This window comes from Elephas maximus, chromosome 26 (genome assembly GCF_024166365.1).
Source record: "Elephas maximus indicus isolate mEleMax1 chromosome 26, mEleMax1 primary haplotype, whole genome shotgun sequence".
Lineage (NCBI taxonomy): Eukaryota > Metazoa > Chordata > Mammalia > Proboscidea > Elephantidae > Elephas > Elephas maximus.
The window spans coordinates 11,084,974-11,101,945 of record NC_064844.1 but is presented as its reverse complement, the minus strand read 5'-3'; the positions used below and the strand labels follow the sequence as shown (position 1 = coordinate 11,101,945).

General features: G+C 37.6%; 1 protein-coding gene across 24 annotated transcripts in view; it reads right to left on the bottom strand.

The window, feature by feature from the left end:
• NRXN1 (neurexin 1) overlaps nt 1-16,972 on the bottom strand; it is a 1,236,536-nt gene that overhangs the window by 1,111,550 nt on the left and 108,014 nt on the right. The window contains exon 2 of one of the 24 annotated variants that reach the window (XM_049870261.1): nt 10,560-10,742. The exons of the other annotated variants lie outside the window; for them this stretch is intronic. Within the exon in view, the coding sequence (XP_049726218.1) occupies nt 10,560-10,742 (183 nt within the window). The remainder of the gene's footprint in view (nt 1-10,559; nt 10,743-16,972) is intronic. 24 annotated transcript variants of the gene reach the window in all.

The window sequence follows — 16,972 nt, the reverse complement described above, 5'->3', positions numbered from 1 at the left end:
TTGATTCCGACTCATACCGACCCTATAGGACAAAGTAGAACTGTCTCATAGTATTTCCTAGGCTATAATCTTTATGGAAGCAGACTGCCACGTCTTTCTTCTATGGAGTGGCTGGTGGGTTCAAATTGCTGACCTTTTGGCTAGCAGCCAAGCATTTAACCACTGCACCACCAGGGCTCCTTTAGCTATAACATGAGTACCTGTGTAATAACTCAATTGCTACTTGAGGCACAAGACTTGACAGCCAGATTAGAAATGAAAGGGTCAATGGAAAGATTTCAGCACTCATCAAATATTTTTTCAATAGTAAAGTATGTCCATGCTGGCATTTCTAGTCTTACATTTATATTTTAATTAATTAACTGTAGTTCTTAAAGTGGTCATTCAATCAGTGTTTATAAAGACCAAAAGAACAGTGAGTTCAGAAACTTGAGAGCAAAAACAACTAAACAACTATAAATGCACCATTTCATTAGGCTCAACAAATGCCTTTTTTAACATTAAAGCTATTAATGAATAAAAAATCATCAATTTTATCTAAAATATGTTAATTGGATACTGAAATATCAACACAGACACACTAATGTCATGTTAACACATAATAGAAAATAGCTAATGGACAGATGTGGGCAATACCATCTTCACACAATACTTGGTTTGTCAGAGTTTATTTTAAAAAGAACAATGAACAACTGAATTAAATATTTGGTATGTGGTGCTGGTTTTGTTTTTGTTTTAAAGAATTAGACTGAATTTGTAACTTTTCAGTGGTCACTTTAGACATGACATAAACACAAATCTTAAAATTCTGCTTTAATGCTTTGTGTTGGAAATCCTATAAAGATCTAGGTAATATTAATGTTGAAGATATAGTTTGGTTTTATATTAGCTGTTTTTGAAAACTATATATATTTAAGATATTTATTTTTACTACTATTTAATTTATAAAGTAAACCAAAAAACTCAGGAAATTTAGAGGACAGTCAAGTGCTGAAACTGTTTGTCAATTACTATGGCACTATTTAATTCCTTTAATCAAAAGACTGGCAAAAATAGTTGAGTAGCACAGCTGTAGTAAGAAGTTTTGGTAAAAGTACTGCATAAAAGGTCTAATGAAAAAAAAACAAAAGAAAAATCCGACAAAATAAAACAAGCTCAGGCTCTACCTCAATTTTTTAAATGTGTTAAATACCAAAAAAAAGCAAACCCATTGCTGCCAAGTCAGTTCTGACTCATAGCAACCCTACAGGACAAAGTAGAACTGCCCCACCGGGTTTCCAAGGAGCAGATGGTGGATTGGAACCACCGACCTTTTTGTTAGCAGCTATATCCATTTAACCACTGGGCCACTAGAGCTTAATCACGCTAATAAAGTCATCGATTCAGTCCCCTGAAGGTGAGTGCATTTTATGTTGTTTACTAAGGCACAGAAACACAAATGGTGCCATGATCCTGCTCTGCCATCAAGAATTTTTCAGGGTTCTTGCTCATAAAGGGAACAAGCTATAACTAGTGGAACTTGATGCATGCGAATCTATGCCCAATGTGTAAGCAAATCTTGATTTGATCAAGTTCAGAAAAATGGTATGTCTCAGAAGACATAGATTTAAAAAAAAAAATTTTTTTAAATCAAAGTACTAGAGTAAAAGGAAAGATAATACATCAACTCCTATAAAACACATACAAATAAAAAGAAGAAAACTGACTTGGAACAGCCTTTCCCTGAGCTTTATTTACATTTCCAGATTCAACTGTAGGACAAACTGTTTCTCTTAATTTCATTCCATTCTATCCCTTTGGTATCCATTTGATGGCTTTAGATAATTTAAACTTGCTTCCTAAAGATGGAAACCTTGGTGGCGTAGTGGTTAAGAGTTTGGCTGCTACCCCAAAGGTCAGCAGTTTGAATTCACCAGGTGCTCCTTGGAAACCCTATGGGGCAGTTCTACTCGCTCCACTATACCAAAGTTTGCATATCGTTATAATGGGTGGTAGGCAGCTCTAGTATTTACCACTATTCTCCAGGTATGTTTCTTTTCTCCCTTCATTTCTATTTTGTTTTTGGGCCAAATAATATACATCAATTTAGAAAAGAATGGTTTTTCTCATAACATCAACTTTTGCTTTCTCTTTTCAGATTATTATACAATCAAATCTCTTTTGGTTTTGAGCAGCAACAAAGGGAGGTGCTAAAGTTTGGCGTCTTAACTCTGCTGACCTGATCCTTGCTGTGCACATCAAGTGGGCCTCTTAGCAATGAACTATGACGACCATGACACTTACAAAACCTCACACTTCTGTTCTCTTTTGATTGTGAAAATAATAAATACAAAGCCATGAAAAGATACTTTAAATTTTCTTTTTCTTTCAAATAGGACGTGCTTCCCTCACAAAGACGGGGATTAGCAGCAGAACATAACCATGTTATGAGTGACAACTGGGTGTTGGCATGAGAGGAAGCCACAGACTATTAAATTGCAGGCTTTTAAATTACTACAAAAGAGCAGCCCCACTGTCCTTCCCCTCTTTGGATCTCACATTACAAGAATGCAAGGACGGTAACATTAGTCTATCATGACAGTGTTCTTTGCACATGATCTTAATTACAGAAAAGAGAAAGGAGAAAACAACTATGTGTGTTTCAATATAAAGAAATCATGACCACTGAACAAATTAAAATTTGGAATAAAGTGTCACAAATGACTTCTTTCTGTATAACCAATATTTAAGATTAACAGAAGGCTTCATATAAATATGTAGGCGGTGCTAGCGTTGACATTAACCATCAGCCAAAAGAAGCCTACAGCCACCACTAGACATTCCTTCTCTTCTTTGGTTTCCTGTCTTCTCTGCCAGTTGCCTTTGACTGGATCCCTTCATTTCCCCACCACCCCATGTCTTCCGGCAAAAGCACCATTATCCCTGGGGCTCTTACCCTACTCGAAGCCTTCAAGGCGGGGAACATAGCGGGAAAAATGGTGTTGGCCGGTAGAAGGAGGAAAGACGGGTAAGTAACTACATCCTTATTCCATACAGTGGGCTTCCTGGCTTCTATCCTTACCCTTCCAGTCTCTCACATTACTTCTCAAGACTCTATGGCTACCCTTCACTTTTGGGATTAAATGTCAATACAGCAGAGTATGGTTCCCATGGTGGTACAAGATGGAGCTTTGTTTTACAATTCTTTTAGTGTTAGCCATGAAAACCTTGAGAAAACCTCAATAATCTTGGAATGTTTCAAGGGCTGGGAAATGGAAGAAACCATTGATATTGTGGATTTGTGCAGCAGTCAGCCAAAGAAAGAGGCACATTGGCCAGAGCCACAAGCTTCAACAGAAAACAGAAATACAAAGGTCCATTATGGAGACTTAGGGAAGAAAAGAAACTGTTCTTGGCAGGAATCTGGCTAGTTTCAAAAGTGCTTTTTAACAGATGGCCTCATCTTCTTGCTTCAAAGCCACCTAACCGATATTCTAAAATACTTCCTGAATCCTGGTCCCAGGGCTTGGGGTAGCCAACTAGAACAACTATTTTGTTTCTCCCTCTTCACTGCTAGGAATGAAGGAGAAGAATCTCTAAACCAGCAGAGATGTCCCTGGCATCATGTGGGGAACTCTGAAAACATTTTCCCCAGGAATTTTATGAGCAACATCCCAGCATACTTTTGGTACAGTGCTATCTATGATTCAAGTATATTACGGAATTAAGGAGCCTTTTGTGAGCTGTTCTGAGAACTACTTCTTGCCTTAACAGTGTGGTTTCAATGGAGAAAGGTGATATGAGTTTCAATTTATTTACTCGAAGAACGTTTGGAAGGAACAGTATGTTCATAAGTAGGAGACTGTGTTTCTGTTTCACACAGGTGCCTATCTTGGTAAAAACAAGGTTTGTGACACTTAATTCAAAATGTCTCATCCTGTTAATAACAATTATTACAGGAAAGGAAGAAAGAAAGAAAAAGAGACAGGAAAGGAAGGAAGGAGGAAGGAAGAAACTAAGCCTCATGGCATGGCAGATTCTTCTGTTGAAGCTATTCAATGGACCTGATGGAATTTAGTGTTTATTAGTCAACAAATTACAATATATTTTGAATGATTCATACTATAATGAATATAATTGCAATTTTTAAAAATTTATGAACAGTTATTATAGGGATTTTGTTTTGATTTATCTTGCTTTCATAGCTCTAATTCTTGCCTACTTCTAAGCTTTGAGAGTTAACATTTCTATATTCATTTCAATAAACTGGCTTTATAGAAGAAACATCACGTTTGACAGTAGCCTTAAAAATGGCAACAAGCACGGTCTATGCTATGTGTGCTCATGTCACTTTTTGTATTGCTTTATTGCTTGCTGAGAAATGAATGCTGTCTGATATGGAATTAAAAGACAACACTGGCAGGGTGTGTATCCCATACTCTCACACACAAGCTTAATCACCGCTACCCAACTCTCCAAAGAAGGCTGGTTTGGGTGTGCAGCACTTTTCTTTCTAAGACTTCAAGTCATAATATTTTAGAAAGTAGAACAAGAAAACTCTTGGATTGGGGTTGGAAGATAAACCTAAATATACCCCTACCTACCTACCTTCTACCACCAACTGACCACTCTTTCTCATGGTTATGTGCATGTGCCAGTACTCAAATGTGACTTTCCTTGCAAACAAATGAACTACCCTCAGGCCCATATGCTACCAGCAGAGAATACTGCCCAATGTGCCCTAAGCTCCCCAACATTAAGACAGAGAATAGGGGAACCTTCAATGAAGGACATCAAACACTTGCCAATTATACACACATTCTTATATTTAAGCAAAAATAAAATTTTGTTTCTAAATAAATATTTCATGTTGTTATCTTTAATTCAGTAAGGACTTTGCACCTATAACAGTTTAGAAAGAAAACTTCATTTAATATTAAAAAAGTCTTTCCATTCCTCATGGCTTTTACTTTTCAGTTTTGTTTAGTGCTTAGAACTTAAGATATTTTTACGTTTTATAATTTATGACAACTTTAATTTTAAAGTTTTATAGAAGGCACTGAAAAACATTCTAAAGGGAATGGGCTTTTTTTTTTTTTTTTGGCTAAATGAATTGTATGTTAAAATTTTCCAAGAGACACAGAGTTGATTAAAATGTTACTTACAATTATCCAGATATTTAGTAATTTTTTAAAATGGTACGGAATTTACACAGGAGGAAGGTTGCTGTGAAGAATTCTGCTTCTCCAAAGCACTTAAATGTGGCTTCACTTACTTCAACAGCACCTATGGTTGAACCACGTGAAATCTCTGTTTCCAGGTAAAAACTGGTCAAACATCAACAATTCCACATGCTTAAACCTAAGTTTATAACATGGTGATTTTTCTAGAAACTGTGCCATTCTCTACAGTAAAATAATGTGTCCTACATAAGCTAAATTGAAACATGACTGCATTCTTTAGAACCAATAATCAGAAAGCAGAAAACAGAGTATAAGTAAATTTTTCATAAAATGCAGTTAAGTTTTATGAAATGTTCAAGTAACTTGTTCCAAGGGTTTGAGATAAATAAGAAAATATTTATACACTAATACTTGGATAGTCTTACTATTTTACCTCAGCTCTCATAAACATCCTCATTTAATCTTTACATCATCTCATCAGTTAACTTAGTGTGGTTGAGTGACTTGCCCAAGATACCGGAATGGAAAGTAGAATGTTTCTAGTGTGCATAGAAAGTGTATTTTAAGTCTCCCTGTCCAGGTTTCTGAAGATTTCAAACCCCACTTAAAAAAGAAAATGAACATGAAGATGCCAGAGTGCCTATGATTGCATCTGTCCTGTTTCAAGAAGGCAGAAATATTACAGGAAAAATATTACTCTCTTAATTGCATTTATTTCTTTACTCCATAAAGTCAAAGAAAAATTTAATACTGCTTAATGTCCTTTAAAAAAAAAAATTACTGAAGGAAAAAAAAAAAATGCCCAACTCTCTTCCTCTATGTCCTCCTGGAGTGAATTATTTTCCAAAAAAAAAACGTGTTTAGAAAATCTTTGTCCAACTTTAGTATCGAAAAGCAGGCCCAGGTTTGTAAATGTGTTTACCCATGGGCATTCTACCTAGAGAAATAAAAGGGAAACATCACAGAAATTTCTCGTTGTCTTTACAATTTAAAGGAAAGTATTCATTTCATTCACAGCACATAAAATTCTGCTTCCCTTTTAAAATGAAACAAAAAGACACTTACATTCAAAACCAAATATTTTGGTAGGTAAGATAATACAAAATGAATCTGCCATGTAAAGTGTATTTTCCCTTTCATTTTCATTATAAACTGCAAATGTGGTCAAATATTACTTTTCTTTGCATACATGCTGGATGGTATAGCTCTTGGGAACTGAGCAGAAAATTATAATCTTTTTTAAAATTTGAGTGAGTAGACAAAAAAGAAGGGGAAAATAAAACCTAAATATATTGGTCCAAGTTCCCCTTTTCTTTTTACAATAAACTGTTTTATGTTGCAGACTAAGAGGAAAATAGTTTTTTCACAGATATAACCAATTCTATATCTTTGAAGATTTCATACATGTGGTTATTTGGGCTAATGTCCAGTACCTAATTAGGCCCATACAGACAGCAGCCCATGTGGACTAGGGGACTGTGAGCTTGAGTAATCCATCCATGCTGATGCATTGATGCATAAAATCAAATCATCTTAAATACAAGTTATTAAGGTAGCTTTATCTTTTATTGAAATTGAAATGCTTAAGAAGAGATGCTGAAATGTAAAAAAAAGTAATTTCTCTTTGGAATTTTACAAAACATCGCGGAATTTTAATTTCATTATTCAAAGCAGTTCATTTTCTCCTTTAAAATGGATTAATAGGAAAATGACACAGCTAATTATTTAATTGACATTTGTACAAATGACTTTCTATAATTATTGAAAAGTCTACATTCTTTTGATTGAACTTTCAAGTTAAAAATTTATTTTTCAAAACAATCTCATCAAGTTGTAACTCGTTCTAAGTTGCTTTACAATGTGTGGTGATACAATGATAGTTTAACCTCTTCCTCTTCAAATCATAAGCCCCATCTCAAACATCACTATAAGTATATGTGCCAGCTCTCTGGCACACACATGCATACATATATATACCCTATTTGGTATTTTCTTTCATGACCAAGTTCAAGGTTCTTTGATATTTTTCTCCATAGAAAATATTTTTCTTATACAAAAGTTAACATAGGTAAAATAAGTATTTAAAATAAATACTTTGATAACATTATCAATGACATCACAACTACTATTCTACCTCACTGGAAATGTATCAATCTTCTGATAATAGACATTAAACAAATTGTAAACCTCTCTTTTTCTCTTGTGTATTTAGTCTTACTCATTCTTACTAAAATAGGAGTTAAGTGTGTTCTAATGGCAGTACTGTCCAATATGGCAGCCACCAGATACAAGTAGCCAATTAAATTTTAATTTAATTAATTAAAATTAAAAATTCAGTTCTTCAGTTGCACCAGCCACATACCACAGCACTCAACAGTCACCTATGGCCACCAGCTACCAGATTGGACGGCCCAGGTGATGAACATCTCCACCACCACAGAGAGTTCCAGTGAGCAGCAAGCACTATTCAGAGTTTTAAACAAGCTACCACTTCTTTTGCGGTATCTTTAAATACCAATCTGTTCATATAATATGTGTCTCTTGTTATTTTCTATTCTTACAAGGAAAGAATTAAAATTCATAATATTTTAAAAAGCAAAAATGAATTTACATTAGATATGGCTATTGCATTTGTGCAATATGGAGACCTGTGTAATATTTCCATTTTAACTTCAAAATAATGATATTTGGAAAATAGCTGATACAAAGTTTGCTGTTTCTTGATTTGAAAATAACGTGAAATAATTCAAACTCTGGACAACTATTACTCTTTCCATCATAAATTCTTTTCTTTAAAACTTCCCAGATAATGAGAAAATGCTGAGCAAGCTTCGATATTTAAGGAAATTAAATAAGCAATTCAATATATTCTGACTCTTAATTTCTCCCACTTTTCCCAGTGTTCTTCCTTAGGCCATTTAATATTATCTGCACATGTAAATCTACTAAATATTTTTTTTACATAATAGTTTAATAACAATAATAGTCTTCAAACCAGTTGACTGCACCTTCCATCCCACTATCTCATACAATAAATCATCTTTCTTTATGGTAAGTCAAAGACTTTGCTTTCTCTAATATCGAGCTCTTCTCATAGGGAAATAAATCAGATAAGCAATGGGAGTTATCGATATTTCTCTAAGACAGAAATACAACAAAGACAAGCATGAAAGATTAAAGGAAATAGCTCGAATATCTCTAGCTAACTCTATAAAGTCCAAGATCCTATTAAGAGGTTATTACATGGCAACAAATAGGGAGATAAAGAAAAACGATGAGTAGGAATAATAGAAGAAAAAAAAAGGAAGCATTAATTGCAGAAATAGAAAAAAAAGTGACAAAAACACCTAGAGAGAAGAAATGATGGATTAATGAATTTCACATGAAGAAAAACTAGAATACGCAATAAAAATTTAAAGTAGACAGGCCAAGCCTATTTTCAGTATCGAAAGAATGTAGGCCTGCTCCCAAGGTTAAACAATGATCACTGGCAGTAGGAACACACCCTTTATGAATAGTTAGAGACACTCAATCTTCACTTTCACAAAGTAATAGAAATCAGACAACGTAAAATGGAAATGAAAATATATTAGGGCCTCAATACCCTAACAGGCAACATTTAACCCAGATGTTTCCAGCATATGAGCTGTTACTTGATAAATATATTAGGTATGAAAAAAAAAAAAATTTTTTTTTTTTTTTTTTTTATTGAGGAGGACAAACGTCCAAGTGTTCTGAAGTCGTTTGAGATCTTAGCCCAGTCTACTGCATTACAATGGCTTGAAAGAAATTATACAATTTAATTCACTATTTCTCTGATTTCCAGAGGTAAGAATATTTATAAGAAAACCTGAGTCAACATCTTGACTTAGTATTATTTTAGATCTTGCACTACTAGGGAAAATCAGCCTATACAAAAACCAAAAAAACCAAACTCATTGCCGTTGAGTCAATCCCATACTATTCGTTAATATGCTTCTCTTTAAGGCTGTATGGAAAGAATTCTGGGCTGAGTTTGAGACAGTAGACTTGATAACTTTAAACAGACCTATGACTTGAAACCCCTCCCCCCCCAAAAAACCCATTGCTGTCAAGTCGATTCCAACTCATAACAACCCTATAGGACAGAGTAGAACTGCCCCATAGGGTTTCCGAGGAGTGGCTGGTGGATCTGAACTGCTGATCTTTTGTTTAGCAGCCAAGCTCTTAACTACTACTGCCACCAGGGCACCTCAGAGTAGAATAACCAAAACCAAACCCAGTGCCGTTGAGTTGATTCCGACTCATAGCAACCCTATAGGACACAGTAGAACTGCCCCATAGAGTTTCCAAGGAACGCCTGGTGGATTTGAACTGCCGGCCCTTTGGTTAGCAGCCTGGTGCTTAACCACTACACCACCAGGGTTTCCCAGAGTAGAATAAAAAAAAAACAAACCCATTGCTGTCAAGTCAATTTCAACTCATAGCGACCCTATAGGGCAGAATAGAGCTGCCCACTAGAGTTTCCAAGGAGCACCTGTTGGATTCGAGCCGCTGACCTTTTGGTTAGCAGCCAGAGCTTTTAACCACTACGCCACCAGGGTTTCCCAGAATAGGAGTTGTTAAATAAGGTGTGTAATTATCTACCTTATCTTCCCTGCTAGTGGTGAAATCTGCAGTAACCCGAGGCTGTTTCTTTTCATAAACAGGGCTTACTTGTCACAAGGAGCCTTCTTTTGTTATTATATTCTCACACCCGAGGTTATTGTTGTTAGCTGCCATCGAGTCAGCTCTGAATCACAGTGACCACACGTGTGCAGAGTAGAGCTGTGCTCCATAGGATTTTCAAGGCTGTGATCTTTCAGAAACAGATCACCAAGTCCTGACTTTTGAGGCACCTCTACTCATTGCCGTCAAAATCAGTTCCAACTCAAAGCAACTTATAGGACAGAGTAGAGCTGCCCCATGGGGTTTCCAAGGAGCTGTTGGTGGATTTAAACCACCAATACAGCCGAGCTCTTAACCAGTGTGCCACCAGGGCTCTGAGGCACCTTCAGGTGGGTTCAAACCACCCATCTTTAGGCTAGCTAGTAGTCGAGTGCAGAAACGTTTGTGCCACCCAGGGACTCCTTACATTAGCAGTAAGGAATTTTAAGAACTGTAAACATTCTTTTGAGCAAAGAAAAGTGAAGGGTTTTAGCATTAGCTACTATTTCAGTGTTATTCTGAGGCAGTTCACAATTCTTTAGTTGGGCATTTCCAAATTCTTCCTCAGTGGATTGTTGCTTCTCAAGCACACCAGGCACTTAAAATCCACAAAAAATTCCACCTGGATTACCACATTTAATTATCATAATGACTTGGCCAAGATCATTTAAGAAAAAAAAAGACTATTAAAATTTAAATGTGTGTACTGACTTAGACAGGAAGGACCCCAGTGGTCATGGCCCCCAGAACTCCTGTTGGCCCAGGACAGGAACCATTCCTGAAGCCAACTCTTCAGACATGGATTGGACTGGACAATGTGTTGGAGAGGGATGCTGGTGAGGAGTGAGCTTCTTGGATCAGGTGGACACTTGAGACTATGTTGGCATCTCCTGCCTGGAGGGGAGATGAGAGGGTGGAGAGGGTTAGAAGCTGGCAAAATGGACATGAAAAGGGAGAGTGGAGGGAGAGAGTGGGCTGTCTCATTAGGGGAAGAGAAATTGGGAGTATGTAGCAAGGTGTATATAAGTTTTTATGTAAGAGACTGACTTGATTTGTAAACTCTCACTTAAAGCACAATAAAAATTACATAAAAAAATTAAATATGTGGAAAACATAATCTCTTTTATTCACCACTTTTTATCCCATGCTTAGCACAGTGCCTGGCACATGATACTCAATTTAACTGTAAAAAAATAATGAAGAATGATCGAATGGTAGAAGTCAATTCTTCTTACTCAAGATTCTATGTTATATAGATTTTGGGGATTTAGCAAATTATTAGTTAGTCTCTCTAAAGGAGACCTAGTGGCAAAATGGCTAAGCGCTAGGCTACTAACCAAAAGGTTGGTGGTTTGAACCCACCTAGTGGTTCCACAGGAGTTAAAAAAAAAAAACCCACTGCCATCAAGTCGATTCCGACTTATAGCGACCCTATAGGACAGAGTAGAACTGCCCCCATAGAGTTTCCAAGGAGCACCTGGTGGATTTGAACTGCTGACCTCTTGGTTAGCAGCTGCAGCACTTAACCACTATGCCACCAGCGTTTCCTCCGCATGAGTAAAGAACTGGCGATCTGCTTCCCACAAGGACTACTGCCTAGAAAATCCTATGGGGCAGTTCTACTCTGTCCCATGGGGTCGCTATGAGTTGGAATTGACTTGACAGCACCCAACAAGAACAACGCGTTCTCTAAAGGCTTATCAGCATATTTGTAGAAATCAAATTATTGTAAATTAAAAATTCTGTAAGTAAATGCAAGTAACTCCGCTAACATACTGGCTTCTTTAGAAGATCACCTTCTGTGAAATACTAGCATTTTGTGCTGATTATAGCTTATTGCTTCACAATATATTTAGTAAAGATCGATAAAAACAATTGCTTTTAGTAAATTCATTGATTTAAATCAAATTTACTTTTATAATTTTAATAATTTTGTGATTTATTAATTATAATGAAATGCATCAAGCTCACACATCTGTATTGGATGGGGTGTGAAGCTTTAACACAATTAGACTAGTGACATTTTAAGGTGTTGCAAACCAATTCGAGTTTTTCTATCAATTTTACACTGATAAACTTCAAAAACCAGAAAGGTATTTAAAATGGCATTCTTTGTATTTTGGTCCAAACAATTAATCTTAGGTTTCACTTAAGTTGAACAGGTGGTATCTGATCTGCAGATAGTAAACTAAAATGCTCTATCTAATTAAAGCAATTCAAGGCAACCACCTCAATTATGTACAGGAAGAATATATAACTTAAAGATTTCTTCAGTAATTTCTAAATGCTATCTTCAGGGATGCTAATCTGGTAAATATGATAAACATTTTCTGGTTCTAGTGGGAATGTATGTTAATTAGAAAACTTTTATATTCTGTAGTTAACTCAGGCATGCAGAAACAACTGAAAAATCCATAGATGGAGAGAACATGTAGTTGTCAATTAAAATTTTTAAATGACTTTCCTATTAAGGGGGTACTTTTTTTTTTTATATTAGCTCTGGAGCCCTTGTGGTGCAGTGGTTAAAAGTTCAGCTGCTAAACAAAAGGTCGGCAGTTCAAATCCACCAGTGGCTCCTTGGAAACACTATGAGGCAGTTCTACTCTGCCATATAGGGTTGCTATGAGTCAGAATTGACTAAACAGCAACAGGTATTATGGCTCTAGTTTTAAATGAAATGGATTTATTTCCTATTTACTATTTAACCTTACTTATGACTCCTGAAATTTTGGCTGAATTTATCTTTTTACAATCAATTAACTGAAAGTACAATGGTATTTAGAAACTGAGTTTTGAACTCTAAGACTGGAATAAATACTACCTTGTTTTACCAATAAAGAAATCAAAGGCCGAACCATATGACATATGGCATAGTCTTGGTTGAAGTGCCAGAGTGGTGCAGATGACTAATGTGTTCAGCTCCAACTGAAATCTTGGTGGTTCAAGTCTACCAAGAGGCATCTCAGAAGAAAGGCCTGGTGATCTGAAAAACCGTCCACTGACAACCCTATGGAGAACAGGTCTACTCTGACACTGATACACATGGAGACTCCATGAGTCAAAATTGAGACAGTGGCAAAAGGTGATAGTTGTAGTAGTAGTATAACCTTGGTTGCACTCAACCAAGGTTAAGCCGTTGTTGATTGTTGTTGCCATGAGGCGTCAAGTCTATGCTGACACATCAGGAGCCTATAGTACAGAGTAGAACTGTCCCATAGGGTTTCCCAGACTGTAGTCATTATGGAAGCATACTGCCACATCTCTCTCGCATAGAGCAGGTGGTTGGTTCGAAATTGCCAACTTTTGGTTCGAAGCTTATTCGCTGTGCCACCAGAGCTTCCTTGGTGTCCTCTGGGTCACATCTTTGACTCCAACTTCAAAAGGAGTGGCATTGATAAAAACCAAAGCTGCTTGAAAAGCAGACTTCAGGCATCAAACCAGACAAAGGCTGCATACTCTTTAACTTAATGGCAGTAATCCAAACTTGACTCTAGTATTTTTATATGGATTTTTCTATGAGAAGCTGGAATTATAATTTTCTTGCTACAAGATTCCTGTATTGAAAAGTCAGAAAAAAATAATCAAAAACTGCCAATGATCAACCCAACTTTCCAATAAAAAAAGGGTATCTGAAACCACATATCAGAATTTGCAAGTAAAAATACTAAAATATTTAAATTTTACCTAAATCTAATAGAAATGCAGTAAATTCATGTATATTCTCATTTCATTGTCCAGATGAAAAAAACTGAGACCTAGAGTGGTTAAGCTACTAATACATAAGCACCATTAGCAACCAGAAGTATTTTCTAAGAAGATTTATTCATCTTTCCAGAGCAGTGCTATCCAATGAGCCTTTGCAGTGATGGAAATGTTCTATAAAATGTAGAAGAGAATTATGACCCTAACCAAGGCTCACCCCCTTCATATGTCATTTGCCACGAAGAGCCACATCCTAGAAAATATTCCACAGGCCTTGTGAAGATGTGGATGAGAAGCAACCATCCCAACGAGGATTCCTGTTTGTGAGGATTTCTGTTCAGCTTTGGGGTGGGGGGAGCGGAAGCCTAGATCAGTCTTCCAAACAAAGACAAGGACAAAAGTAATGGGAAATAACTCTCAGAAAATAGTATATGTGGCTGAGGTACTCAGAACATGTTGGAAAATGATGAAGCAGAGGAAAGAATTTCCTATTCGTACACTTTCTATCTCTTCCAAGCAACTAATGAGAATTAGTTAAGAAAACTGTATCTATGGAAGGCCTTGGCATTTGATTTCTGACAAAGGGGGGAAGGCTGGAGAGGAAAGATGAAGAACCACTTTGTATCGCTGATAGAATCAATACTGGCCTCAGCACCCAAAACGTGCAGCAGCTGATTATTTTTGGTTAGACAGAATTAGAAAGGAACTTGTGAATTTTATTTCAGAATTGGCTTTTCACTGGGCTAAAATAGTAGTCAGGATAATCTGGTGCCAAAAACTAGGAATGTGTATTTAACTTGCCAACTGTTATGTGCAAATAAAAGCATATCTTGGGAAAAAAAAAAAAAAAGGAAGAGCTGATCCATTTTAGGCACTGGTTACAGAAGTCCTGGAGGAGAGGACATAGCCTTGTGACAGAGGTAGAATAGCATGGTGAAGAAGGAACCCAGGGCTAGGCCCAGAAGGAGCCCAGGGAGAAGCGGACGGAGCCTTGTGACTGAGGTAGAATGGCATGGTGAAGAAGGCACCCAGGGCTAAGCCCAGAAGGAGCCCAGGGAGAAGCGGACGGAGCCTTGTGACTGAGGTAGAATAGCATGGTGAAGAAGGAACCCAGGGCTAGGCCCAGAAGGAACCCAGGGAGAAGCGGATGCAGCAGTGTGACTGAAGTAGAATAACATGGTGAAGAAGGAACCCAGGGCTAGGCCCAGAAGGAACCCAGGGAGAAGCAGACGGAGCCTTGTGACTGAGGTAGAATAGCATGGTGAAGAAGGAACCCAGGGCTAAGCCCAGAAGGAGCCCAGGGAGAAGCAGACGGAGCCTTGTGACTGAGGTAGAATAGCATGGTGAAGAAGGAACCCAGGGCTAAGCCAGAAGGAGCCCAGGGAGAAGCGGACGTAGCCTTGTGACTGAGGTAGAATAGCATGGTGAAGAAGGAACCCAGGGCTAAGCCCAGAAGGAGCCCAGGGAGAAGCGGACGGAGCCTTGTGACTGAGGTAGAATAGCATGGTGAAGAAGGCACCCACGGCTAAAGCGGACGGAGCCTTGTGACTGAGGTAGAATAGCATGGTGAAGAAGGAACCCAGGGCTAGGCCCAGAAGGAACCCAGGGAGAAGCGGATGCAGCAGTGTGACTGAGGTAGAATAGCATGGTGAAGAAGGAACCCAGGGCTAAGCCCAGAAGGAGCCCAGGGAGAAGCAGACGGAGCCTTGTGACTGAGGTAGAATAGCATGGTGAAGAAGGAACCCAGGGCTAAGCCCAGGAGGAACCCAGGGAGAAGAGGACAGAGCCTTGTGACTGAGGTAGAATAGCATGGTGAAGAAGGAACCCAGGGCTAGGCCCAGAAGGAACCCAGGGGAAGCGGACATAGCCTTGTGACTGAGGTAGAATAGCATGGTGAAGAAGGAACCCAGGGCTAGGCCCAGAAGTCCCATTTGAGGTCCACCACAAACAATTCCTGAATATGACACCTGGCAGGTCATTTCTCATCCTGAGTCTCCATTTCCTCATCTGTACAACAGAGATAATGAAACCTAGCTCAGAAGATTATTCTAAGAGTACATCATTACATTATTAGTAAGGATCATATAAAATATCTAGCTTGCAGCTGAAATATAATAGACACCCTGTTACATCCCTGCTTCCCTTTACTCTTTCTCCCTGAGAAAATACGGAGCCCTGGTGGCGCAGAGGTTAAGAGCTCAGCTGCTAACCAAACGCTTAGCAGTTCGAATCCACCAGCTGCTCCTTGGAAATGCTATGAGGCAATTCTACTCTGTTCTACAGGGTTGCTATGAGCTGGAATTGACTTGATTGCAATCAGTTTGGTAGGAGAAAATAGTTGGAAAATACTTAAATGAAGCCTGGTCTTTAATCTAACCATATTTAACAACAATTTTCTTAATCATATACTTCTATCTGGCAGAGAGAAATTGTACATACAGTAACTGTAAGAATTTGAACACCAACTGATTTCCAAAATGTGGCAGTCTAATTAGGAAATTCATTGAGTCAAATGCCTGTTTATGCCTGTACTGTAAAGGCTAATCATTTGTTTATTTTCTATAAGAAAGCCTTGATTAAAGCCTTTAGCAGTAATAATTAAACAGCTCTGTGCTTGAAGGACTTGGACTCTGTTCGTACTGCAATGTGCTAAAACTCATAATTAATGCATAAGGATGTGTGTAAATCAACAGATAAATATATTTTACACTCAAAGTACAAATCTAAGTTTCTTTTTGGGGGAATTACATCAGGGTTTTGTGTTTAACCATTACATATTTTAATGCAGCCCAATAGAAACAGTATTTTACCATCTATACACAGCCTTCAGTTCAGGCCATTATATACGTGAGGGGGTTGGCAAACTTTTCTGTAAAAGGTGAGACAGTAAGTATTGTAGAGTTTGTGGGCCACATGGTCTCTGCTGCAACGACTCAACTCCACTGTTGTAATGTGTAAGTGGTCATAAACAAAACACAAATGAACGTGTGCAGCTATGTTCCAATAAAACTTTATTTTAGAAAAACATCTTGCAGGCCATATTTTACCCAGAGGACACAGTTTGCCTAACCCTGAGCTTTAGTTTGCTGACCAATGATCTAGACCCTAATTCTCAAGAAATGCAGTGCACAGTATTCTCTTAGAAAATCAATATTTATAGATCAGAAAAAGGCAATGAGAAAACTTAACAAGTTTCTTCACCTCTCTACGTTATGCTACCTCCTCACTCATAAATTAGGAAAGCCATTACAGATAGAATTCACCACTGGAGTTCATTAAAAAAATCAAGTGACTTAAAGATTTGAAAGCATTTTGAAAAAAAAAAAAATGCTACACAATGACTTTGAAATGGTATTATTGTTACCCAGTGCCGTCAAGTCGATTCCGACTCATAGCAACCCGATAGGACAGAGTAGAACTGC